Here is a 25,338-nt window from a genome sequence, read left to right on the forward strand (position 1 = left end):
AATACTGGGAATGCTAAATATAGCATTCCCACTAATTAAGAATAATAAAAAATGAATATCAATACTGGGAATGCTTTTGAGCATTTCCACTAATAAAAAACGAATATCAATACTGGGAATGCTAAATATAGCATTCCCACTAATTATAAAAAAACGAACAACAATACTGGGAATGCTATTTATAGAATTCCCACTAATAAAAAACAAATAACAATACTGGGAATGCTATTTATAGCATTCCCACTAATAAAAAACGAATAACAATACTGGGAATGCTATTGAGCATTCCCACTATTAAAAAACTAATAACAATACTGGGAAATGCTATTGAGCGTTCCCACTAATAACAATACTGGGAATGCTATTTAGCATTCCCACTAATTTATTTGTTACAAATATTTTTTTCCTCTTTGTGTATGTTTAGGGTGAGGGGGTGAAGATGGAGGGGGGGCGCCACAGGATTAGATCGCACAGGGTCGCCTGAACACCTAAGGCCAGCCCTAGTCACATTTTACTGTGATCACTTGGGAGAGACTTCCTGTCACGTTGTTAAATGCTGTAGCTGTGATACAGAAGCTACCGATTCTAAATCTACCTCAATTAGTCCAAAGCTGGTATGTATAAAATATGGTTCAAATTAAACTACTCAATTGCAAAGAATAAATGAACAAAGATATACATAAATAAGTAATTCCAAAGACAACTGCTTAACCGAGTACAGCAACACAATGGGGGAGATTTACTAAAACTGGTGTATTTGGAATCTGGTGCAGCTGTGCATGGTAGCCAATCAGATTTTAACTTCAGCTTGTTCAATTAAGCTTTGGCAATAAAACCTGGAAGCTGATTGGTTTCTATGCAGAGATTTTACACTTTCCAGTTTTAGTAAATAACCCCCAATGGCTCTTAAAAAACTGGAGGAATGGAAAATGTGCCAAAGTTCCTATTTTTAAGTGTAAATGAGAGAATGAAAGTGAACATTTAAATTCAAATTTCTACTCTGGTTTCTGATTTGCGATGGCAAAACAGATTTTTTTAATCCTCCATATCTTATAGATAACACTATTTGTTAAGAGAGTCAAATGGAATATTTCTCCAAAATCTTCCCAAAAAGTCCATCTCTGTTACTGGCCTACAGATATAGAGCGCTTCTGTCCACAGTTGAGATGAGGATCTTGTATAGCTTTCCACATGACCAGCATCTGGTATGGCACAAAACGGTGTACCATTAGAAGTTCTCTATAATAGCACGGGTCCAAAGAGTCAAATTTTTCAGATGGCACACTCACTCCTCCTGTCCTCATTCCCATATGAGAGGCTGGGACTAAGCCAGCCTTTGCCAGACACATGCCAAGATAAACGTCATCAATAGGGATTAGTGGAATTTCCAAGGACTTATTGTAAATGGTAAGAGCAGTGAATCTGGATAGAAGAATTCCCCCACCAGCACAATACATTGGGTAGGAATTGGAACTGGTTACCTGGATGGGCACATAATATTTGCTATCAGAATCACGATCAGGGACAACATTGGTTATCAGCTGTCCAACAAAGAGGTGATCATCTGCCTTCAGTCCACTTAGATAGGTGACAACATTGAAAGTGTTCACAAATACATCATCATCACCATTAAAAATAAAATGAGCTCCTGGGCAGTTATCCTCTAACCACTGATGGAAGAGGAACTGTTTCAATGTCAGGTTAAAAAAAGTGTCATGGAAGTTCCACTGTAAAATATCACCGTAGGTTTCGCTTTCAACTTTGAGAAGCTGCCTGAAACGTTTGTCCTTACTCATAGTTTTGGAAGTTCCAGAAAGAAAAATCCTTCTGACATGGGCACCGTTATAGCTGTTCTCCTCCCCCCAAGTCTGGCGAATGATAGCTCTTCTTTCATAATTCCCAGGGGAAGTCTTTATGGCAAGAAGCAGAAATACCCCTTTAGATTCAGCTCTTCCACCGCACTTCTGTGGTGCGTTAAGGATCTGTGAAAAGTTTCTGCAATGTTTATATCTCAAGAAGTCTTTAATGTGTTCAGGCAGTTTGGAAAATCCATCAATACTTTTCACTGAAGAGTTCTCCTGACAGTGAGAGACCCGCTCAAGCTTTTTTATGATAGCAGGTTCACAGATAACATGACGAGCAAAAACAGGCCGATCTTCAATCTCTTCTATTTTATCTTTACTTTCTTGCATAATGAACAAGAGACCAACAAATCCCACGCATAGCAGTAGTATGCTTCCCACTTTGACAATAGGCCGCCTCATGCTGACTCTGTAAGAAAAAAAAATAACTGTTTTTCTCAACAAATGCAATATTTCATAAATACGTTTTTTAAAGCTGTATTTGTGCAAAAAGCGAACCCATGAAAAACTAAAATTTTAGGGGCAGATCCACATACATCTGCGCCGGGCGCAGCGTATGTAAGATACGCTACGCCGCTGTAACTTACTTTGCTTTGGTTTGAATCCTCAACGAATTTGCGCCGTAAGTTAAGGCGGCGTAGTGTATCTCTCGCGGCGTAAGGGCGCGGAATTCAAATGGATCTAATGGGGGCATGTTTTATGTTAATATGTCGTGACCCGATGTAAACAACGTTTTTTTGAAACTGCGCATGCGCCGTCCCTGGGGGTATCCCAGTGCGCATGCTCGAAATTAAACCGGAACCCGCCAATGCTTATGACGGTGACGTCATTCTACGCAAATTCCTATTCGCGAACGACTTACGCAAACAACGTAAAAAATTCAAAATTGTACGTGGGAAGGACGGCCATACTTAACATTGAGTACGCCTTAGTATAGCAGCTTTAACTATACGCCAGAAAAAGCCGAACGCAAACGACGGAACAAAAAGCGACGGGCCGACGTACGTTCGTGGATCGCCGTAAATAGCTCATTTGCATACTCAACGCGGATTACGACGGGAACGCCACCTAGCGGCCGCCGAAAAATTGCATCTTAGATCCGACAGTGTACCAAGAATCCAAGAAGGATTCAAAACAAAGACGATGCAGGAATTTTTAAATTACGCCGGCGTATCAATAGATACGCCGGCGTAATTTCTTTGTGGATCTACCCCTTAGTGTTTAATAGATGCTGGAGAGTTAACAAGTCTCTGTGAGGCAGATTCACAGAGATTTGGACAGGCGCAGCGTATCAGAGATAAGCTACGCCCCCGTATCTTACCTGGCTCTAAGTCGAATCCAGGAAGATTTTGCGCCGTAAGTTACGGCGGCGTAGTGTATCTCTCGGCGCGTAATTTAAATTGGCGGGTAGGGGGCTTGATTCATTTAAATGAAGCGCGTCCCCGCGCCGATTGAACTGCGCATGCTCCGTTTTTAAATTCCCGGCCGTGCTTTGCGCAAAATGACGTCGCACCGACGTCATTTTTTGAACTTAGACGTGAGTAACATTCTTTCCTATTCACGGACGACTTACGCAAAAAAAAAAAAATTCAAATTTTGATGCGGGAACGACAGCCATACTTAACATGGCAAGTCTATCTATACGCCGCAAAATAGCAGCTTTAACTATACACCGGGAAAAGCCAACTAGCGACGACCTAAGAGAATGCGACGGCCGCGCGTACCTTCGTGGATCGACGGAAAAAGCTAATTAGCATACCCGACGCAGAAAACTACGCGAACTCCACCCAGCGGGCGCCGAAGTATTGCACCTACGATCCGAAGGCGTACGAAGCCGTACGCCTGTCGGATCGAAGCCAGAAGCCGTCGTATCTTGGTTTGAGGATTCAAACTAAAGATACGACACAGCAAATTTGGAAGTATGCCGGCGTATCAGTAGATACGCCGGCGTACTCCCTCTGTGAATCTGGCCCTGTGAGCCTAAACAAAAAAATGTAGCATGTAAAAAGTGCAAAAACATACACTATATTACCAAAAGTACTGGGGCGCCTGTCTTTACACGAACTTGAACTTTAATGGCACTCCCTCTTAGTATGTAAGGTTCAAAATTGAGTTGGCCCTCCCTTTGCAACTATAACAGCTTCAACTCTTCTGGGAACATTGTCAACATATTTAGGAGTGTGTCTATGGGAATGTTTGACCATTCTTCCAAAATCGCATTTGTGAGGTCAGACACTGATGTGGATGAGAAGGCCTGGCTGGCAGCTTCCACTCTAATTCATCCCAAAGGTGTTCTATTGGATTGAGGTCAGGCCAGTCAAGTTCTTCCACCCCAAATTCGCTCATCCATGTCTTTATAGACCTTGCTTTCTGGTGTGCAGTCATGTTGGAACAAGAAGCCATCCCCAAACTTATCCCACAAATTTGGGAGCATGAAATTGTCCAAAATGTCTTGGTATGCTGACACCTTTAGGAGTTCCCTTCACTGGAACCAAGGGGCCAAGCCCAACCCCTGAGAAACAACCCCAAACCAAAATATTCCCTCCATCAAATGATTTGGACCAGTGCACAAAGCAAGGTCCATAAAGATATGGATGAGCAAGTTTGGGGTGGAGGAACTTGACTGGCCTGCACAGAACCCTGACCTCAACCCTGATAGAACACCTTTCAGATGAATTAGAGCGGAGACTTGGAGCCAGGACTTCTCGTCCATATCTTTAGGCCTGGTTCACACCTATGCATTTTCTTTAGTGCATTTTCAGTTTTGCAGAAACTACAGTCCATTTAACATGGTTTCCTATGGATGTAGTTCACATCTACCGTGTTTCCCCGAAAATAAGACTGGGTCTTATATTAATTTTGGCTACAAAAAACGCACTAGGGCTTATTTTCGGGGTAGGGCTTATTTATTTACTGTATTAATATTGTATACGCATAAAGTGTGCAATAAGTCTCAAGTCTGTCTGGCTGACAGTCTTAAAGTGGTTGTAACCCTTAAAAAAATCCTGTTCCTTTTTAAAGCATGAAATAAATCAATAAAATATCCTTATAAAAATGTCCTATGTCTGCTCCTTCCCTGCCCCCCCTCCCCCTCATTGTCATGTCAGGAGAAAGTATCTAAAGTACCTTTTATAACACCTTTGTAACAGCTCCCTCATCTTCTCTGAGTCTGAGGAGAAAAGAGATGAGCCGAGAGTGTCACTGACATCAGCCTGCTCCATGATCTGAAGAGGGAGGGACGGGCGACATCAGCATGGAGGAAATAGAAGAGCCAAGATTCCCTCTGCCATCAGCCCGCTCCGTGAACTGAAGAGGGAGGAGCGGCCGACGTCAGCGGGGAGGAGGGGGGAAAGAGAAGAGCCGAGATCCCCGCTGACATGATCCTGCTCCGTGCACAGAAGGAGCCGCAGATGTCAGCCGGGAGGAGAGTCAGTGATGGGTGTAAACATGAGATTTTCAATACAGCAACAATCAGAGACACTGCCACAGTTATACAAAACGGATTATAGGATTTTTAATTAAATTTACTAGGTCTTATTTTCAGGGTAGGGCTTATATTGCAGCCCACCCTGATAATCCAGCTAGGGCTTATTTTCGGGGTAGGGTGTATTTTCGGGGAAACACGGTATATCTGCTGGAGATATTGACACCAATTAACAGGCTATTTAACATATGTTAACATATTCAGTTTATCACTTTTACGGTCTCTTAAAATATAGCGACTGTTCTTATTAGCGCTGCACATTTGTTATCACTTGTTTGCAAATGTATTTTGCTATGCTGGCTGCTATTTTGGTGTTCAGAGCGACAGCGCAGTATTTTCTTTTTTTTTACTAAACATATATATTACCATGTAAACCTACATATATCTTATCAGACAGAGCCGATCCGCCCTATACGCTCACTGCGTAGGGCCCCGCAAATTACTCAAGGCCCCGCCTCCCCCTCATGGGTGCAGGGGGGGCACCAGTGAAATGGGAGTCCTTCTCCTAGTGATCGAGGAGGTGAAGAGAGAGAGAGCCGCCCAGATGTTTAGAGCGCAGCGCATGCAGGGAACACAGCGATAACCGTTTTCATTTCAATTGCCGTGTTCCCCGCCGCTCGCTGTCAGATACAGCCCCTCCTCCTGGTCCCGGGACTTTGATAGACAGATCACCTGTCCAATCCTGTCAATCAAAGTTCCCCAGCCAGGGGGCAGGGCTGTATATCACGTTGAGCGGCGGAAACACGGCAATTGAAATTAAAGCTGTTATCGCGGTGTTCCCTGCGCTGCACGCTGATCATCTGGGTGGCTCTCCTGTTCCTCTCATTTCCTCCCCTGCACAGGTAGGCTGAATGGTGGGTACACGGCTGCATCTGGTGGGCACTGGGCACAAGGCTGCGTTTGGTGGGCACAAGGCTGCATTTGGTGGGCACTGGGCACAAGGCTGCATGGTGTGCACTGGGCACAAGGCTAATGGTTTACATAGCTCACGGCATCACGATTCAGGTAGAGGGCCCCTTAGCAGAATTTTGCTTAGGGCCCCAGGGAGGTCAGGATCGGCACTGTTATCAGATTACAGCATCTTCCTTGGAATGTTTAGATATATGCTTCAGTAGGGTTGGAAGTCTATGTTTATGTATATTACAAGTAGCATGTGAATTGTTGGAGGGTGTATAATGCGCACAATTTATTGTACTTCTTTTTTCTTCTTTCTCTGTGTATGGATGGTTGTAAACATGCAAAAACCTTAATAAAAACTATTGTTAAAAAACAAAAAATTCCTCCAGCAGCCCCATGAATGCATCTGCCTAGACCACACACATTATTTTGCTAAATTGCATCAATTTACCCTGGATCAATACAAGCTTGCATAGACTGCGCAGTGATACAAAGGCTCAGAGCCACAGGTCCAGATAGCCTTCTTTTAGTTTTGGGTGCACAGGCTGCCTCAGGGCTGTAACACCTTTAGATTGATCTGAGCTAAGCTGCCGTTATGGGTGAAAACTGCAAAGAAGCAGAGAAGCTTGCTTGTAGAGTTACCATGAGGAGATATGGGGAGAAGCTAGCTACCAGTCACCCAACAGCTGAAAACGATTGTCACCAGAGAGAGTGGGAGACCCAATTCACTAACCACCATCGTACAAGGGGGACTGACTACCAGTAAACAGGGGACTGACCACCAGTATACAGCAGGACTGATCCCCAGTATACAGGAGAACTGACCACTATTAAATAAGGGGAATGACCACTAGTATACAACAGAACTGACTGGCCAATCGGGTCTCAGGAACTGCTTCCTGTTTGGCTGGGAGGAGAATCAGGAAGACAATAGCAAATCTAAATTTTCAATTGTCACACAAGTGGGTGGGCTCGGTACACAGTGCTCTGCCCCCTGAGCCCACCCTTTTTTCATGCCAATTAGAGCCTTAGGCTCTAATCATGTGCTTAAGGATCCTGTGCAGGCTGGGAGGCCTGGTAAGTTGGTGTCCTGTGTAATTGAAATGACCACCTGTGCTAGTGTACAAAAAAAATGCATGAACCAGTAATATGCACCTATAATCCTAAGTACAGGATACTGTGCAGGCTAAGAGTGCTACTAATTTAAGATCCTCTAAGTGGGCTTCCCATATCCAAATTGGGAGCCTGGATGAATGGTGTGACTGATCTAAAAAGTGCATTACCTTAGTGTTAAGCACTTTTTAGATCAGTCACACCATTCATCCCTGGTCGTTCATCCTGCACTGCAGTATCACGTGGTAAGTCCCATAAGTGCAGTTCAAGCTGGCGAAGTGGCAAGCACAAGTAGTGTCCCACTGCCACCAAGAAGACAAAGACAGGCCCGTCGTGCCCTTCCTGCAGAATTTGCCTATAATGATTGGGTCCCCACCACTTCTGCAGAACTGATTTTACGTCACTTGATTTTTATTCGCTGTTTTTTACCGAAGATCTCTATAGATCTATTGTGGACCAGAGTAATTTATATGCTGGTAATTTCATCGCCACTAATCCCTAGTCCGTACTTGCCAGAGAATGGAAACCACTTACGGTTTCCGAATTTAAAAACCTTTCTGGGCCTTTGCATGGGCATACATGAATTTCCTAAGTTGCAGACTTATGGTCTACAACAGGTCCACATGACCATATGCCCATGTTCTCTGCTCACATGGCCAGGAATCGATACGAGGCGATCTTGTGGTTCTTGCATTTCAGTGACAATGCACATTGTCGTCCACATGGAGACCCTGAATACGACCGGCTCTACAAAATTTGGCCCCTCATAACCCACTTCAACTAACGTTTTGCAGTCTTGTATAATCCCCAGCAAGTTGTCTGCGTTGATGAGTCCCTAATTACATTTTCTGGCCGCTTGTCTTTCAAGCAGTACCTTCCCAGCAAGCGTGCCAGATACGGGGTCAAGCTCTATAAGCTCTGTGACAGGGCAACAGGCTATACATGGAGCTTTATGGTTTATGAGGGAAAAGATAGTCAGGTAGAGCCGGAGGACTGCCCAGATTACATAGGGAGCGCTGGAAAGATTGTCTGGGACTTGGTGTCACCCTTATTCGGAAAGGGGTACCACTTGTATGTGGACAATTACACGAGCGTGCCACTTTTTAGTAATTTTTTGATCATCAGATTGGATCATGTGGCACAGTGCGACCTAATTGCCGGGGCTTTCCCCAGCGGCTTGTAGATTCCCGTCTTAGGCTGGGGGCGAGAGCCTGCTGCAGGTGTAATAATTTGCTCGCTGTGAAGTGGCGGGACAATAAGAATGTTTTCGTTCTTACCCCCTTTCACGCAGACACGACAGTCCAAATTCGTACGGCGGCTGGTGTTGTGGAGAAACCCCTCTGTGTCCACCAATATAACAAAAATATGGGAAGGGTGGACCTCAACGACCAGTTGTTGGCGCTGTATCATATTGCCCGTAAGGCAAGACGCTGGTAAAAAAAAGTGTCTCTGTACTTATTTCAATTGGCTTTACTGAATGCTCATGTAATATACAGAGCTTCAGGATGGACTGGATCCTTCCTTAAATTCCAGGATCATAGAACTCCTGTATCCAGGCGGTTCTACACCTCACCATTCCCAACCAAATGCAGTAAGCCGACTGAATGAGAGGCATTTTCCTTTTGTCCTCGAGAGTACCCCTACCCAATGAGCCCCCCAAAAAAGATGTTGTGTCAGTAGCAAGCAGGGATATAGGCGTGACACCCGTTATTATTGTCCCTCCTGTCCTGACAATCCTGGTCTTTGCATTGGCATATGTTTTTTACGCTACCACACACGAGTGAAGTTTTAGCGTAGGGTAAAGCATTTCACAGACTAGGACACACTTACACAGGGTCTCCCAAGATGCTATCGCATTTTGAGAAACCCAAACCTGGAACCGAAAAGTTGAACAGTTATGCCGCGTACACACAATCATTTTTCTGCATGAAAAAAACGTTGTTTTTAAAAAATGTCATTTAAAATTATGGGGCCAGATCCACAAAAACCTGACGTAACTTAAAAAATCCAATTTAAGTTACACTGGCTTAAAGTTTCTACCTAAGTGCCTGATCCACAAAGCACTTATCTAGAAATTTCAGGCTGTGTAACTAAAATTCCGCCGGCGCAAGGCGTTCCTATTCAAATGGGGCGAGTCCCATTTAAATGAGGCACGCTCCCGCGCCGGCCGTACTGCGCATGCGCGTCGGCCGTACTGCGCATGCGCGAAGTTACGTTACGCCGAGTTTTGAGGATCGCGACGGCTTAAAGTTGCGTCGGGGAAAAAAAAAATGACAGCGGCATGCATTCCTGAGGGAGAACTCCATGCCAATTTTCAAAGAAAAAACCGGCATGGGTTCCCCCCCCAGGAGCATACCAGGTCCTTAGGTCTGGCATGGGTTGTAAGGAGACCCCCCCACGCCGAAAAATTGACGTAGGGGGTCCCCCTACAATCCATACCAGACCCGTATCCAAAGCACGGTACCCGGCCGGCCAGGAAGGGAGTGGGGACGAGCGAGCGCCCCCCCCCCTCCTGAGCCGTGCCAGGCCGCGTGCCCTCAACATGGGGGGGTTGGGTGCTCTGGGGCAGGGGGGCGCACTGCGGGCCCCCCCACCCCAGAGCACCCTGTCCCCATGTTGATGAGGACAGGACCTCTTCCCGACAACCCTTGCCATTGGTTGTCGGGGTCTGCGGGCGGAGGCTTATCGGAATCTGGGAGTCCCCTCAAATAAGGGGGCCCCCAGATACCGGCCCCCCACCCTAAGTGAATGGATATGGGGTACATCGTACCCCTATCCATTCACCTGGAGGCAAAAAGTAAAAGTTAATAAACACACAACACAAGGCTTTTTAAAATATTTTATTATTCTGCTCCGGACGCCCCCCCTGTCTTCGTTATTAGCTCAATTACCAGGGGGGGCTTCTTCTTCCGCTCTCCGGGGGTCTTCTTCCACTCTCCGGGGGTCTTCCGCTCTCCGGGGGGGCTTCTCCGGACTCCGGGGGGGCTTCTCCGGACTCCGGGGGGCTTCTTCCATCTTCTCCCCTCTTCCGCTCTTGACTCGGCGAACCCCGGTTCTTCTGCAGCTCTCCGGTGCCTTCTTCTTCAGCGCTGGCTGCCTGCTATGTTTGTGTGTTAGCTCGATTTCAAACAGGCAGCCGGCGCGGTCTTCTGTGGCGTCAGGGTCTTCTGGTCTTCTGTTCTTCCGATGTTGTCTCGTCGCCTGTTGTCGCTGTAATGATGGAAGCGCGCCTTGCATCCCATTTATATAGGCATCACTGTCCCATCATGCTCCGGTAGGTACCCACGTGGTGGGTGCCTACCCACGTGCACCCACCACGTGGGTACCTACCGGAGCATGATGGGACGGTGATGCCTATATAAATGGGATGCAAGGCGCGCTTCCATCATTACAGCGACAACAGGCGACGAGACAACATCGGAAGAACAGAAGACCAGAAGACCCTGACGTCACAGAAGACCGCGCCGGCTGCCTGTTTGAAATCGAGCTAACACACAAACATAGCAGGCAGCCAGCGCTGAAGAAGAAGGCACCGGAGAGCTGCAGAAGAACCGGGGTTCGCCGAGTCAAGAGCGGAAGAGGGGAGAAGATGGAAGAAGCCCCCCGGAGTCCGGAGAAGCCCCCCCGGAGTCCGGAGAAGCCCCCCCGGAGAGCGGAAGACCCCCGGAGAGCGGAGAAGACCCCCGGAGAGTGGAAGAAGAAGCCCCCCCTGGTAATTGAGCTAATAACGAAGACAGGGGGGGCGTCCGGAGCAGAATAATAAAATATTTTAAAAAGCCTTGTGTTGTGTGTTTATTAACTTTTACTTTTTGCCTCCAGGTGAATGGATAGGGGTACGATGTACCCCATATCCATTCACTTAGGGTGGGGGGCCGGTATCTGGGGGCCCCCTTTTTAAAGGGGACTCCCAGATTCCGATAAGCCTCCGCCCGCAGACCCCGACAACCAATGGCAAGGGTTGTCGGGAAGAGGTCCTGTCCTCATCAACATGGGGACAGGGTGCTCTGGGGTGGGGGGGCCCGCAGTGCGCCCCCCTGCCCCAGAGCACCCAACCCCCCCATGTTGAGGGCACGCGGCCTGGCACGGCTCAGGAGGGGGGGGGGCGCTCGCTCGTCCCCACTCCCTTCCTGGCCGGCCGGGTAGCGTGCTTTGGATACGGGTCTGGTATGGATTGTAGGGGGACCCCCTACGTCAATTTTTCGGCGTAGGGGGGGTCCCCTTACAACCCATACCAGACCTAAGGGCCTGGTATGCTCCTGGGGGGGAACCCATGCCGGTTTTGTTTTTTACAAATTGACGTGGAGTTCTCCCTCGGGAAAGCATACCAAATGCCGTCGCTGCAATGGGCCTTTACAAGGTGTGACTAACTTTACACTTTGTAAAACGAGCCCTAATTTTACACTTGCAAAATAACACTTACGGCGCAAAAAAGAAGCTAGAAAGCTTTGTGGATCGCCTTAAGTGCTAATTTGCATACTAGCAACGGCATTTCGACTCGAAATGCCCCCAGCGGCGGATGCGGTACTGCATCCTAAAATTAGGCAGTGTAAATCAATTACACATGCCGGATCTTCTGTGTAACTTTGGAAAAAGCCTTTTGAGGATCGTTTCCAAAGTTACACACAGACTGAACAGCACTTAAGTCGGAGTATCTCTTTTGAGGATCTGGCCCATGGTGTGTGGGCTTCACATCATTTTTCTGCTTCTGAAAAACGAGCAAAAAAAAATTTGAACATGCTGCATTTTTTAACAACATTTTAAACAATGTCGTTTTTCGGGTTGTAAAATATTATCGTGTGTGGGCTAAAACGACGTTAAAAACCTGCGCATGCTCAGAAGCAAGTTATAAGACGGGAGCGCTCGTTCTGATAAAACTACCATTCATAATGGAGTAAGCACATTCATCACGCTGTAACAGACAGAAAAGCGCAAATCGTCTTTTACTAACACGGAGTCAGCTAAAACAGCCCCCGTCATCCGCATGGAACTTCCCTTTTATAGTGCCGTCGTACGTGTTGTACGTCACCGCGCTTTGCTAGAGCATTTTTTAAAAACGATGGTGTGTGGGCAACGTCGTTTTAATGATGAAGTTGGAAAAACTTTGTTTTTTCTACATGCTGAAAAACATTGGCCCAGATTCAAGAAGCACTTGCGCCCGTGCAACCATAGTGGTGCGGCGCAAGTGCTTACTTGCTCCGGTGTAACGAGTGCTCCTGATTCAGGAACCTCGTTACACCGACTGCAGCCTAGGATGTGACAAACATAAGCCTCCTTATGCCTTCACATCCCAGGCTGCATTCTTGCGTTGGCCGCTAGGGGGCGCGGCCATTGTGATCGGCGTATAGTATGCAAATTGCATACTACCACCGATTCACAAAAGTTGCGCGGGCCCTGCGTACGCAAGGTACGGAGTTTCCGTACGGCGCCTTTAGCATAAGGCTGCTCCTGCTAATAGCAGGCGCAGCCAATGCTAAAGTATAGCTGCGCCTCCCGCCCGTGAAATTTAAATTTCACGTCGTTTACGTAAGTGAACCGTGAATGGCGCTGGACGCCATTCACGTTCACTTAGAAGCAAATGACGTCCTTGCGACGTCATTTGCCGCAATGCACGTCGGGAAAGTTTCCCGACGGAGCATGCGCTGTTCGCTCGGCGCGGGAGCGCGCCTAATTTAAATGATTCCCGCCCCCGGCGGGATCATTTACATTAGGCAGCCTTGCGCCCGGCTGTTTAGCATATTGCGCGCGCAATTTACGGAGCAACTGCTCCGTGAATCGCGGGCAAAGCGCAATATTTGCGTGGGCGCAAAGAAAAAAATTTGCTCTTTGCCCACGCAAATATTGCGCGATTCTACCTGAATCTGGGCCATTGTTTTTTTTTCATGCCGAAAAATGATCGTGTGTACGCGGCATTACAGTTACAAAAAAAAGTAAAAAATAAAAGCACAAAAAAAAATAGTTGTCGTTTTTATTGTTCTCTCCCTCTCTATTCTCTCTCTATTGTTCTGCTCTTTTTTTTACTGTATTCTATTCTGCAATGTTTTATTGTTATTATGTTTTATCATGCTTGCTTTTCAGGTATGTAATTTACTTTACTGTTTTCAGGTATGCCATTCAGCTGTTGCACAGATTTATTTATCTTGACAGCAACAGCGTTTGCTCCCACGATTAATAAAGCCGTGACTCCAGTGCTGTAGGAGGTGATTTCACCACCACAGTTAAAAAAAAGGAAAATTTATTACCAAATACCGTAATTTTCCTTTCCTGATAGGCTCCATGGCAGCATACGTGTGGGTTAGCCCCGCCTCCATAACTACCCAATAGGACCCCTCCCCTATAAATCTTAGCTGTGGGCTCTCAGCCTTGTTCCGTAACTATCCTACTCCACGCATTTTGGGAGGGACTCCTGCTGCCATGGAGCCTATCAGGAAAGGAAAATTACGGTAAGTATTTGGTAATAAATTTTCCTTTTTCCTGACTGGCTCCATGGCAGCATACGTGTGGGAAATAACTCACAAAAAGAAACCCGGGTGGGCAAAAATGCTGAGAACATAAATTTATTCAACACTGTCCACCAACAGCACTTGTAAACCAAAATTTAAGGAAGACAAAGCAGCCGGTTCAATACAGTAGTGAGAGACAAAGGTATTAATTGAAGACCACGAAGCCGCTCTGCATATAACTTCAGGTGCGACATGTCGTGAGGCTGCCCAAGAAGTCGAGATGCTCCTAGTTGAATGTGCAGTTACTGCCTCTGGAGGAGCCAGGCCCTTCTCCTTATATGCCCTCTGGATGGTCTGAACTATCCAAGTTGAGATGGATCTGATTGATGCCCGCTTCCCTCTATTCTTCCCATGGAGAAGGACGAAAAGAAAGTCTGTTTGCCTGAAAGAACTTGTCATTTCTAGATATAGATTTAATGTGCGTCCTACATCAAGGGGATGAACACTTTGATCTTCAGACAACCCAAAGGTGGGCAGGACAATTTCCTGATTTTCATGAAAAATGGATGTCACTTTAGGATTTGAGCCCAGCATAGGAATTAATACTGCTCTGTCAGGAAAGAAGGTCAGGAATGGTTCTTTTGAACCCAGATTTCTTATGTCGGAGATCCTCTTAGCTGAAGTGACTGCAACTAAAAAGATGGTTTTGAGAGTAAGGTCTCTAGCTGAAAGAGGTTTATCCGGATTAGAGCTGATCGAGGTAAGATAGTCCAGAACAAGAGGTAGATCCCATTTGGGGAACCTCGGTTTCTTTGGGGCCTGAGCCGAATGGCACCTTTGAAAAACTGGCGAACCAGGGAATGGTTAGCCCAAGAGATCCCTGTAAATGCAGAGATGGCTGAGACTTGCACTCGGAGAGAACTGACTGCTAAAGGTAAGACCAAGCCCGTTTGTAGGAAGCTAAGGATATCTTGAACCTCTGGAGAGCTAGGAGGGTTGGACCTCGACGACATATGGTCTGAAAATTTTGACCAAATACGTTCATACACTCTGTTAGTACTATTTCTTCTGGCGTTAAGCAGGGTTGACATGACTTCTTCTGGACAACCTAGTGCTTTAAGCCTTCCCCTCTCAAGAACCACGCCCTGAGGTGCAGACGAGCTGGACATGGGTGCCATATTGAGCCTTGGGAGAGAAGATCTGGTTTGGGGGGGAGAGGAATTGGGTCCCGATAGCTGAGGAGCGATAGGAGAGAGAACCAGGGCCTGTTTGGCCAAAAGGGGATCACTGCGAGGATTTCCGCATTCTCTGATTTGAGCCGGTGAAGGAACCGAAAGATCACAGGGACTGGTGGAAAGGCGTAAGCTTTTTGAAATCTCCATTGATCCGTGAGAGCGTCTATCCCATAGGCTTGGGGATCCCTGCCCCTCGCATAATACTTCATCAACTTGTGGTTGCGCGGGGACGCAAATAGATCCACTTCTGGGGATATTCCCAACGTTAGAAGCCAATTGAACACATCTGTGTGTAGGGACCATTCGTTGTTGTCCAACTGGACTCGAGATAAGAAGTCCGCTTGAACATTCTGAATCCCCGGAATGTATACTGCCGAGATGTTGGCCAGATTCTTCTGGGCCCAGTTCATAATTGGTTCTACTTCTCGAAGTAGGGTCCAACTGCGAGTTCCACCCTGTTTCCTTATGTAGGCCACTGCAGTCGTATTGTCCAGCCTGAGCATCACTGAACATTTTGTTAATATATGGCTGAAGGACAGGAGTGCTTGAAAGGTGGCTCGTAGTTCCAGTATGTTGGAAACAATTCCGTGAGAGGGTGTGCTCCATCTGCCTTGAGCTATCTCTGAAAGGCAATGGGCGCCCCAGCCCAGATTGCTGGCATCTGATGTTATTGTAACCCAAGTGATGGGACGAATTGAATGGCAGTTGCGGAGATTCTTCCCCTGAAGCCACCATAGAAGAGATCCTCTCATAGATTGAGTGATCGTGATGCGCTGACTCTTCCTGGAGGAGACCCATTGTTGGAGAAATTCTTTCTGGAATGGACGAGTATGCCACTGGGCCCATTTCACCATTGGAATTGTGGCTGACATGGTACCGATTAACTTCAGACAATGAAGGGCAGATAGCTGAGGAGCAGCGAATGCTTTGCGGATCCTGCCTCTGATCGTGGTAACTTTTTCCTCCGGTAATGAGATGGTGCCTATTGATGTGTTGAAGAGGGCACCCAAAAACACTAGGGTCTGTGATGGGACTAGATGACTTTTCTCCACATTTATTAGCCATCCGAACTCTTGCAGAGTGGTAATTACTAGATCTCTCTGTTCTATCAGTTGATTTCTGTCTTGGGCTAGTAGCAATAGATCGTCTAAATAATGATGAAGACGAACTCCTTTCACCCGCAGAAGGGCTACGACAGCTAGCAGGACCTTGGAGAACACCCGGGTGAGGTCGTGAGGCCAAAGGGTAGGCAGGTGAACTGTAGGTGCTGGTCGCCTACCGAGAAGCGGAGGTATTTTTGAAAACCTATTGCCACCGGAACATGAAAATAAGCGTCTTTCAAATCTATTGACACTAACCAATCCCCTGGATGGATCGACTGTTGGATGGTTAACAGAGATTCCATCTTGAATTTTTCTTTCCGAATAAACCGGTTGAGATGAGTTAGGTCTATTACTGGTCTCCAAGTACCGTTCTTTTTCTGCACTAGAAATAAAGGGGAATACATGCCTTCGCCTCGTTCTGTTCTTGGTACACTGACAGCTGCGCCTTGAATTAATAAAGAGTTCACGTAGGCCAAAAGGATTTGTCTTTTCTCTTCTGTGCCTGGAAGGTTCGTGGGAACAAACCTGAGCCTGGGGACGCTGTTGAAGATCCAAGTGTGGCCCGACGAGACCGTCTTGATGGTCCAGAAGTCCTGAATAGAGGCCGCCCAAACATGCCGAAAGTGGGAAAGGCGAGCCCCCACCTGAAATGCTTGGGCGGGCCCAACCTCAAAAAGACTTTGTAGATTCCTGGCTGTTAGAAGTAGTGCCTTTAGTTTGCTTCTTAAAGGGAGGTTGTCTGGACCTCCATGGTCTAGAGAATTCACGACCGGGTCTATAGTTGCGTGCATCCCTCCAGCGATCTGTATTCTGTGGTCTGAAGAAGGTGCGTTTTTGATTCTGTAAACGCCTGTCTTGAGGGAGAAACCCTGACTTACCTCCCGTGGCCCGAGAGATGGCACTATCGAGTTTATTGCCAAAGAGGGACCCGCCCTCAAAGGGAATACGGCACCAAGCCTGCTTTGAGGCTGCATCCGCAGACCATGGACGGAGCCACAAAGCACGGCGGGCAGTGACTGCCGACAACATCACCCTGGCCACTAGGCGAGTAATATCAATAGAGGCCTCCCCCAAGAAAGCGGACGCTAGCCTAATTTCCTGGATAGGAGAGTTCTTAGCTGTGTCCTCAGAAATGCTTCTCAAGGAATCATTAACACTGTCAGACCAGGCTTCTAAGGCTTTTGAGGCAGCTGCTATAGCCAGAATGGGTTTACAAGCGGACCCTGCTGTCAAGTAGATTCTCTTTAGGTCCGAATCGATCCGTCTTTCCAAAGGATCTTTAAAAGAAACTGTATCTTCCAAGGGAAGGGTCACATACTTCACCAAACGCATCAACGCTGCGTCCACTGACGGGGCAGCTTCAAGATGGGTCACGTCTTCTTGTTTGAAGGGATATAATTTTGTTATCTTCGACTGCATAGAGCCTTTTTTATCAGGTTTACTCCACTCATTGGAAATAATGGCGCCTATCTCCGTAATAAACGGGAAATAATGTCGCTCCTTGTTGAGCTGTTTAAAGAGTTTTCTCTGTTTAGGGGGGGAAGTAGCTGGATCCTCCAAATTCAGGGTTTCCTTAATAGCTTTCACTAAGGCAGGGACTAAGGCATAATCAAAGCCTATTACTGTATCCTCCAATTCTGAACCACTTTCTGAAGGAGAAGCAGCCGACTGGCTGGCCTGAGTGGCTGCGAAGACCTCATGTAAATGTCCCTGATCCAATAAGGGAATCATTGGGTCTATAGGAGAGTCCTGCTGTATTATAGTATCTCTCTCCTGCAGGGATTTATCCACGACCCTTTTGACAAGAGCTTCCAGGTGTTTATCTACACCTCCCCTTTCATTGGCTACTTTAGAGAAACAATGATCACAAAGGGATTTGTTAATAGATAACGAAGCCTTGCACCCCCAGCAAGAATTTTCCAATCTTTCATCATGGGGGGAGAGATGAGGAGTACTCCTACTAGCATGACCCGTTCTGGATGAACTATGGTGTCTGGAGGATGAGTGCCGGTGATGTGACCTAGAAGACCTGCTGTGACCGTGGGACTCATTATGCTGCTGGTCAGACCTAGAAGGGCTGAGATAAAGAGAAGAAGAAACACAAATAGTCACACTATGTCCCTATACTCCACTCTCTTCCCCCCCAGCAGGTGCAGAAAACATAGTTTTCCCCTTAGCCATACCTGTTGAGGGAGGGCTGGCCACTGAGAGGCAAAGAGATGTCCATGTAGCCTTGGATAGACACTAGATGTGGACAGGACAGTACACCGGGAACCGCCGTACGAATGCACGCCCCTGGTGTACACATGTCTCTCGCTCTGTTTTAAAGGCTGGGCGTATGACGCCATGACCGCGTCAGCCGTAACCAGTGCGCATGCGCGAGTCGAGTCTCGCGCATGCGCTAGCCAGGCCTCGCTCGCGTGTGAGCCAGGCCTCGCTTTCAGTCCTGGTCTGTCTGTGTAGAACGCAGAGAGAACCCGGAAGTCAGAGGGAGTGGCGGCTGGAACGCAAGGGAACCAGACGCTCACAGGGCAAGTAAGACTTAACAAACAAGGAAAAACAAACCACAAACATAAACACTGCTGCCATGAAAAAAGAAACGATACTGCTCACCATCACCACCATGATCCGTTCGGCCAGGGACACACACCGGTCTTTAGATAAAAGAAGGCTACCTGCACCGCTAGGCATACCACTCTTGCGCAATAGACTCCATAACTTCAGCGCTATTCCATGCATTCCATACCCTGCTTAACAGACAAGGCTTATTGGAGAATTCATTGGCTGAGCTTGATCAAGGGATGAGTTGTGTATATGTTATATATATATATTTTTTTTTTTTTTTTTTTTTTGGGTAGAAGAACCAAACACATGGTCCTACGGAGGAGGACAAAAAAGGAACAAGGCTGAGAGCCCACAGCTAAGATTTATAGGGGAGGGGTCCTATTGGGTAGTTATGGAGGCGGGGCTAACCCACACGTATGCTGCCATGGAGCCAGTCAGGAAAAGAGCATATATCCCGAAGCATGGGGGCATTAGGGGCGGAGGAGCGATTTTGCTCCTAATGCCGCGTACATACGGTTGACATTCCGACGGAGGCTTGCCCGTGGAAAATTCCGACTGTGTGTACGTGGCATAACGTTTTTGCGGGAGGATGCCCCCATGCTTCGGCATATATATATTTTAGGCACAGGTTGCGTTAAAAAATGTTTTATTTTTTACTATGTTTTTTTTGGTATTTGCTTTGCAGGTATGGTATGATCTTACTGTTATACTGTAATGTTACTTTGTTTTAATGTTAACCATCATTTGCGCTTAGCAGGTACGCCATTCAGTTGCAGCACGGATTTATTTAGCTTGACAGCAACAGCATTTGCTCCCACGATACATAACGCCGCGACTCCAACGCTGTAGGAGGCGGCGGAGGAGCGATTTTGCTCCTAATGCCGCGTACATACGGTCGAAATTCCGACGGAGGCTTGCCCGTGGAAAAGTCAGACCGTGTGTATGCGCCATAACTTTTTATGCCGCGTACATACGGCCGAAATTCCGACGGAGGCTTGCTTGTGGAAAAGTCAGACCGTGTGTGCGCGGCATAACTTTTTTGCGGGAGGATGCCCCCATGCTTCGGCATATATAAATGGTGCATGTATGCCCATCATTAGAAGTGGGTGGATGAAGGGAGGTATTCTAATGGTGGGCATGCCCACCAATCAATCTCTTTTTTTCATTCAGCCAACTGGCTGCATGAAAAAAAAATTACAATACATGTCCAACAAGAACCATCTATGTACTGGTATTTTGCTGGACTTTGAATGGTTATACCAGAATGATGCCTGCGGGTTTAGGTATCATCTTGGTATCATTCTTTTCAGCCAGCGGTCGGCTTTTATGTAAAAGCAATCCTAGAAGCTAATTAGCCTCTAGACTGCTTTTTCCAAATGTCCCCCCCCCCCCCCCCCGGATATAAACAGCGCCATTGGGAAATTAGGAAAACATTTTATCACACCGATCTTGGTGTGGTCAGATGCTTTGAGGGCAGAGGAAAGATTTTTTTATTTTTTTAAAAAGAGTACCTGTCACTAACTATTGCTATCAAAGGGGATATTTACATTCCCTGAGATAACAATAAAAATGGTAAAAAAATGGAAGGAACAGTTTACAAATAAAATAAAAAAGCTAAATAAATAATAATAAAAAAAATAAAATAAAGCATCCCTGTCCCCCCTGCTCTTGCGCAAAGGCGAACGCAAGCATCAGTCTGAATTCATATGTAAACAGCAATTGCACAATGCATGTGAGACCTCCTCTGTAAATCTAATGTGGTAACCTGTAAAGGCTTTTAAAAAATGTATGTAGTTTGTCGCCACTGCGCATTTGTGCGCAATTTTAAAGTATGTCGTGTTTGGTATCCATGTACTTGGCCTAAGATCCTCTTTTTTATTTCATCAATAATTTGGGCAATATAGTGTGTTTCAGTGCAGTAAAATAAAAAAATAAAAATTTTCCCCAAAAAATGTGTTTGAAAAATCGCTGCGCAAATACTGTGTGGAAAAAAAAAAATTCAAGAAGGTGTAAGAATCGGCGCTTAGGATGTATATAAATAAGCTGCTGCCTCCCTGAAAAGTCTCAAAAGAGAGACCAGTAAAATTGATATGCAAACAGTGGGATGGTGGTGCTGCTGAGTCGACTGTAGTTACATAAAACCCGAGTTGTTATACTTGTGTTGAGTAACCTGAATAAGGGATGAGTCAAATATCGTGGACCCCCTTTTTACAACACACTTGAAGAGATGAAAATGTGTGTAGGTTACCCCATTAATGATGCCAACAAAAACTTGCTGCCAAGTAAGTGGCTAATTAATGGCCTTCCACCATAGGTTGGTAACCGTATAGCAAATTAGATAATAGAGAGATAATGGATGATCATCAATAATCAAAAGATAGTGCAGGTCAGGACCCTGTGCGGGCCAGTGGTTACAAAGTGAACCTGTGATCAAATAAGTGTACACGGGTGTATCTCAAATCCTGGTGCACCTAAATGTGTAGTTGGACTCCTGATTGATAAGGAATACCAACTGAAGGAGTGTACTATTAACAAAAAAAATGTAATTACAAAACAGTGCCTACTACGGGTAGCATAGACACCAAAACCTCTAGTGACTCTTAATATAATGGTGTGTAATTAGAAATGTTTACATGATAATTAGTGAAATGAAAAAAGGCAAAAGAAAAAAAAACAGGTATATGGTCAGGACACTGTGCAGGCCAACAGATGAAAATTGTGGTTATAGCAACAAACCCTGATCAATTCTCAAAGCCAGAGTGTGTAAGTAGACCGCCAAAGTATTGCAGATAAATATATATCTCCTAGATCATAAAATAATGGCAGGAATAAAAATGCTTTCTAGCAGTGCTAAAGTCCGCAAAAGTTAAAGCTAAATAAGCATAGATGGGGAATAACTATACGCCGGAGGTAAGCCTTACGCAAACCGCGTATATTATGCGCCGGGCACAACTACGTTCGTGAATCGACGTATCTCCCTCATTTGCATATTTGCAATGAGGGGGCCAGCGTAAATATGCACCCACGATACGCCGGCGTAGGAAAGTTATGTTGGTCGGATGAAACCTATTTTCAGGCATATCTAGTTCTGTGGGCACGGCGCACAGATACGACGGCGCATACTTACACTTACGCGGTGTATATCGAGATACGTCAGCGTAAGTGCTTTGTGAATCCGGGCCATACACTTTAAGCACACAATTGTTCATAAATTAAATAGGATTACACAGGGATTGCACAGAATGTTCTGTATATAGGCAGCTTCATTCCTCCATCTCCGTCTAATGATCCACACATGTTATATTTTTTCTCTACAATCTCCTTTAGGTCTACAAGCAGTTATGTTGTACATGGGCTTTCCTGATTGGATACAGATTGATTGGATCATTTAGGTAGGTTTTTATATTAGATAGTTTTGGTAAATCTAAAGTTGATTGTACAAAATATTGAAACATGTAATGGTGAACTTAACTATCACCACTTCTAGGTTTCTCACCACATACATAATATAATTGTATAATCTCTGTTAGATCAACCAACAACTATAGAGTTAAAGGACCCTCCTAATTGGATACATATTAATTGGCTAGTTCAGGTAGGGCCTCTTATATTACATAGTTTTAATAGATCTACATTTAATAGTACAGAGATTGTATGATTAGATTGTAACATGTATTGTGAGCCTGATTGTGCACTCTCCTTTAGATGTATTAACAAATGTGCAGTGGAAGGATGTGTCTGAATACAAATTAATTGAATAACTTATTCTCATATCAGATAGTTTTGGTTAAACTAAAGTTGATTTTACAAAGACTGTGTGGTTAGATTGTAATCTGTATGGTGACCCTTGAAGCCAACAATGATATAAGTGTCTACTTACTTCCTTAGAAAAGCAGACCTGTTCCAGCAATCGTCCCAGTGAGAATGCTTAGTTACCAGCTATATGCAGTGTGCTGTCCTTGTACAACTACTTGTCACAGTTTACAAGTAGTAGCACCTCTTGCACAATCAGAAGCCTGGCCCTTCCCCTAGTGACCACTTAATATTTCAGTTTAAGGACATCTACATTCCATACTGGATTTACGAGCTTGTTAGGAGGGGCAAAAGAAGGTGGGACTTAGAGAGATGACGTGAAGTCAGTTTTTTCTACAACTTAAACTGATTGTAAAGTCTTGTTTTTCTTTTTAGTTAAAAATAACATACATATTATACTTACCTGCTCTGTGCAGTGGTTTTGCACAGAGCAGCCAAGATCCTCCTTTTCTTGGGTCCCTCTTTGGTGTTCCTAGCCCCTCCCTCCTGTTGAGTGCCCCCACAGCAAGCAGCTTGCTATGGGGGCACCCGAGCAGAGCTGTAGCTTTGTGTGTCCATTCAGACAAGGAGCCGTGGCCCAGCCCCACCCCCTCCTCATTGGATTACTGACTGAATTAAGATAAAAGACCTTCTTCCTTTACAATCACTTTAAATCTGGTCATATACAATACAGTCTGATTGTACAATCCCCTTTTTGGTGGCTATAAAAGCTTTGATTTTATTATCCAATTCATATGTGATGCGATCAAAACAATCAAATTGGAAAACAATAGATCAGTCATAACCTCCCTTCTAATTGATTTAGACTTAATTTAGATCAGATTTGATCAGTTAAACAGCGAGTACAGAAAATTATTGATTGTGTTGCATTAATAGATGCTTGTCATGAATTCAATCATATTCTGATCGATCTGTTCATCAGATTGCAGGTGAAAACAGAGATGAAATTTATAACTTACGATGCTGACCACACAGAGGCCAAGGTGAAGGAGAACAGTGTATTAGAAAAAGTCCCAAAAATACACAATTATACCCATGGGCAGGCACAAACGACTGGCACAACTTACAAACTGTAGCAGAGGAGTATTATCTTGAGATGATGCTGACAGCTTCTGCACGAGGAGCAAGAATGTAGCCTGGTTGGTCCACATTCGAATATGAGGCTTCCTACATGGAAATAGCATAGTTTTTACCAAAAATAACATTTCATACACAGTCCATTAGCAATGCAGTGCATTGCAGCCAAAAAATGTAAAGAATTGGTACCATATATGTTATTCATGCAGTACTAGGTGTATAGCCAGAAGCTGGCTAATATTGTCTACCTTTGCAGCATTTACTATAGCCTCTCTAGTCTTTAGCTTAGACTTAATTTTATCACATCCTGTCAGCAGGGAGAATATGAGAGAATGAAACAAAGCATCTTGGGATTTGTAGTCCAAGGAACCAGGGTTTGCACTCAAGTCGGACTGCAATGGACTACAAGTACCAGCCGACTGAGAAGGGAAAGGAGAATGCTGGGAGAGGCAAAGAAAAAGCTTGACCTAGGCCAGGATCGCTCTCTTGGGACCCTGGATCTGCAAGCAAGTAACTCAGTGTTAGACTGTGATGTGGCCGAGTCGCGGCCTGTGCTACGAGAGAGAGAGTGTGTCATCACGCGTGTGTACAGGAGCATCCACTGCCAGCCACTTCTTGTCCTCTAGCGGCAGCCTGGAAGCGTCTCTTGTCACATCCAGGCCAGATCCTGCTGGGCAGCAATGCAGCACGATGCGAGTTCGAGCGTCATACCTTGAGCCAGGCTCTGCAGAGCGCCTTCCTTGGAAGCTGCGGTAGTGCGTTCCAAAGCGGGGGAGGAGATGGGGGTTGTGCAGGATGCCACTGGATGGAAGGAAGTGTTTAGAATCACTGATGCGAGGAGGATGAGGAGAAGCGGAGGTATAGAATGATTCCCCGGACATTTGTGAATTGTTTACAAGCGTTTGCTCTGATGGTGAGCGTTATATGGAAAAAGAACCCTGAACATTGTTTGGCTCTGTTCTGCTACATGGAAGCGGTCAGCGAGGCCCATCGGGTATATGGTGGCTCCGCGTGGCTGCGGTATGATGAACAGTTCCGGCAGCGGAGGGCTGTCCGCCCATCCCTTAGGTGGGACCACAAGGACATCAGCCTCTGGATGCGGCTCATGTCCTCGGCTCGACCCCCGAGCCAGTCTTTTCAAGGGGAGGCCAGGGGTGCGCCTTTCTCCGGATTGCTGACCGGAAAGAAGTGGGGGATCTGCTGGCAATAAAAAAGGGGGGAAAGGAGGCTACCTTTCCTAAATAGGTACCTGGATCAAGAGGCGGCAGGCATTTTGGCCGCTGGTTTCTCGGAAGGTTTTAGGATTCCATGTTCTCTGTCCACTGTGCCGCCTTTGGCGAGAAACTTGAGGTGGTTTCTGAAAAATTGGCCAAGGAAGTCACGATGGAGCGCATGGGGGGTCCGTTTCCTGAGAAGCCTTTGCAGACTCTGGCTGTTTCGCCTCTGGGGGGTATCTGGGGGTATATTGAATCTGCTTTTCGCTTACTCCCGGTACATCCGGACAGTTTTTGGCTGCTGGGGTGCTGCTGGCAAGGGGAATATTTTGTGGATCACTGTCTGCCCATGGGTTGTTCCATTTCATGTGCAATGTTTGAGAAGTTTAGCTCCTTTTTAGAATGGGTGGTGAGGGACGTGTCGTGCCTGGAATCGGTCATCCATTATTTGGATGATTTTCTGCGTGGGGCTGCCTTCTTCCAACGTGTGTGTGATTCTCCTATCTGTGTTGCAGCACGTTGCAGGTAGGTTAGG

The 25,338-nt window shown here is 46.0% G+C and overlaps 1 protein-coding gene across 3 annotated transcripts; it reads right to left on the reverse strand.

Annotated features, from left to right (window-relative positions):
• Window positions 1–980: 980 nt before the first annotated feature.
• LOC120909687 (acetylgalactosaminyl-O-glycosyl-glycoprotein beta-1,3-N-acetylglucosaminyltransferase-like) lies at window positions 981–23,671 on the reverse strand. Of its 3 annotated transcripts, none has more exons than XM_040321429.1 (2): window positions 23,580–23,671; window positions 981–2,271 (listed from the first exon to the last, which is right to left on the reverse strand). In XM_040321429.1, exon 2 carries the CDS (start codon window positions 2,262–2,264, stop codon window positions 1,125–1,127), a length of 1,140 nt encoding a protein of 379 aa, XP_040177363.1. In that variant the 5' UTR covers window positions 2,265–2,271; window positions 23,580–23,671; the 3' UTR covers window positions 981–1,124. The 3 variants fall into 3 exon arrangements, with proteins under 3 accessions (XP_040177363.1, XP_040177368.1, XP_040177358.1); XM_040321434.1 differs by lacking the exon at window positions 23,580–23,671 and adding an exon at window positions 23,472–23,552; XM_040321424.1 differs by lacking the exon at window positions 23,580–23,671 and adding an exon at window positions 22,580–22,712.
• Between the last annotated feature and the right edge of the window lie 1,667 nt (window positions 23,672–25,338).

The sequence above is a fragment of the Rana temporaria genome, chromosome 1 (assembly GCF_905171775.1).
Source record: "Rana temporaria chromosome 1, aRanTem1.1, whole genome shotgun sequence".
Lineage (NCBI taxonomy): Eukaryota > Metazoa > Chordata > Amphibia > Anura > Ranidae > Rana > Rana temporaria.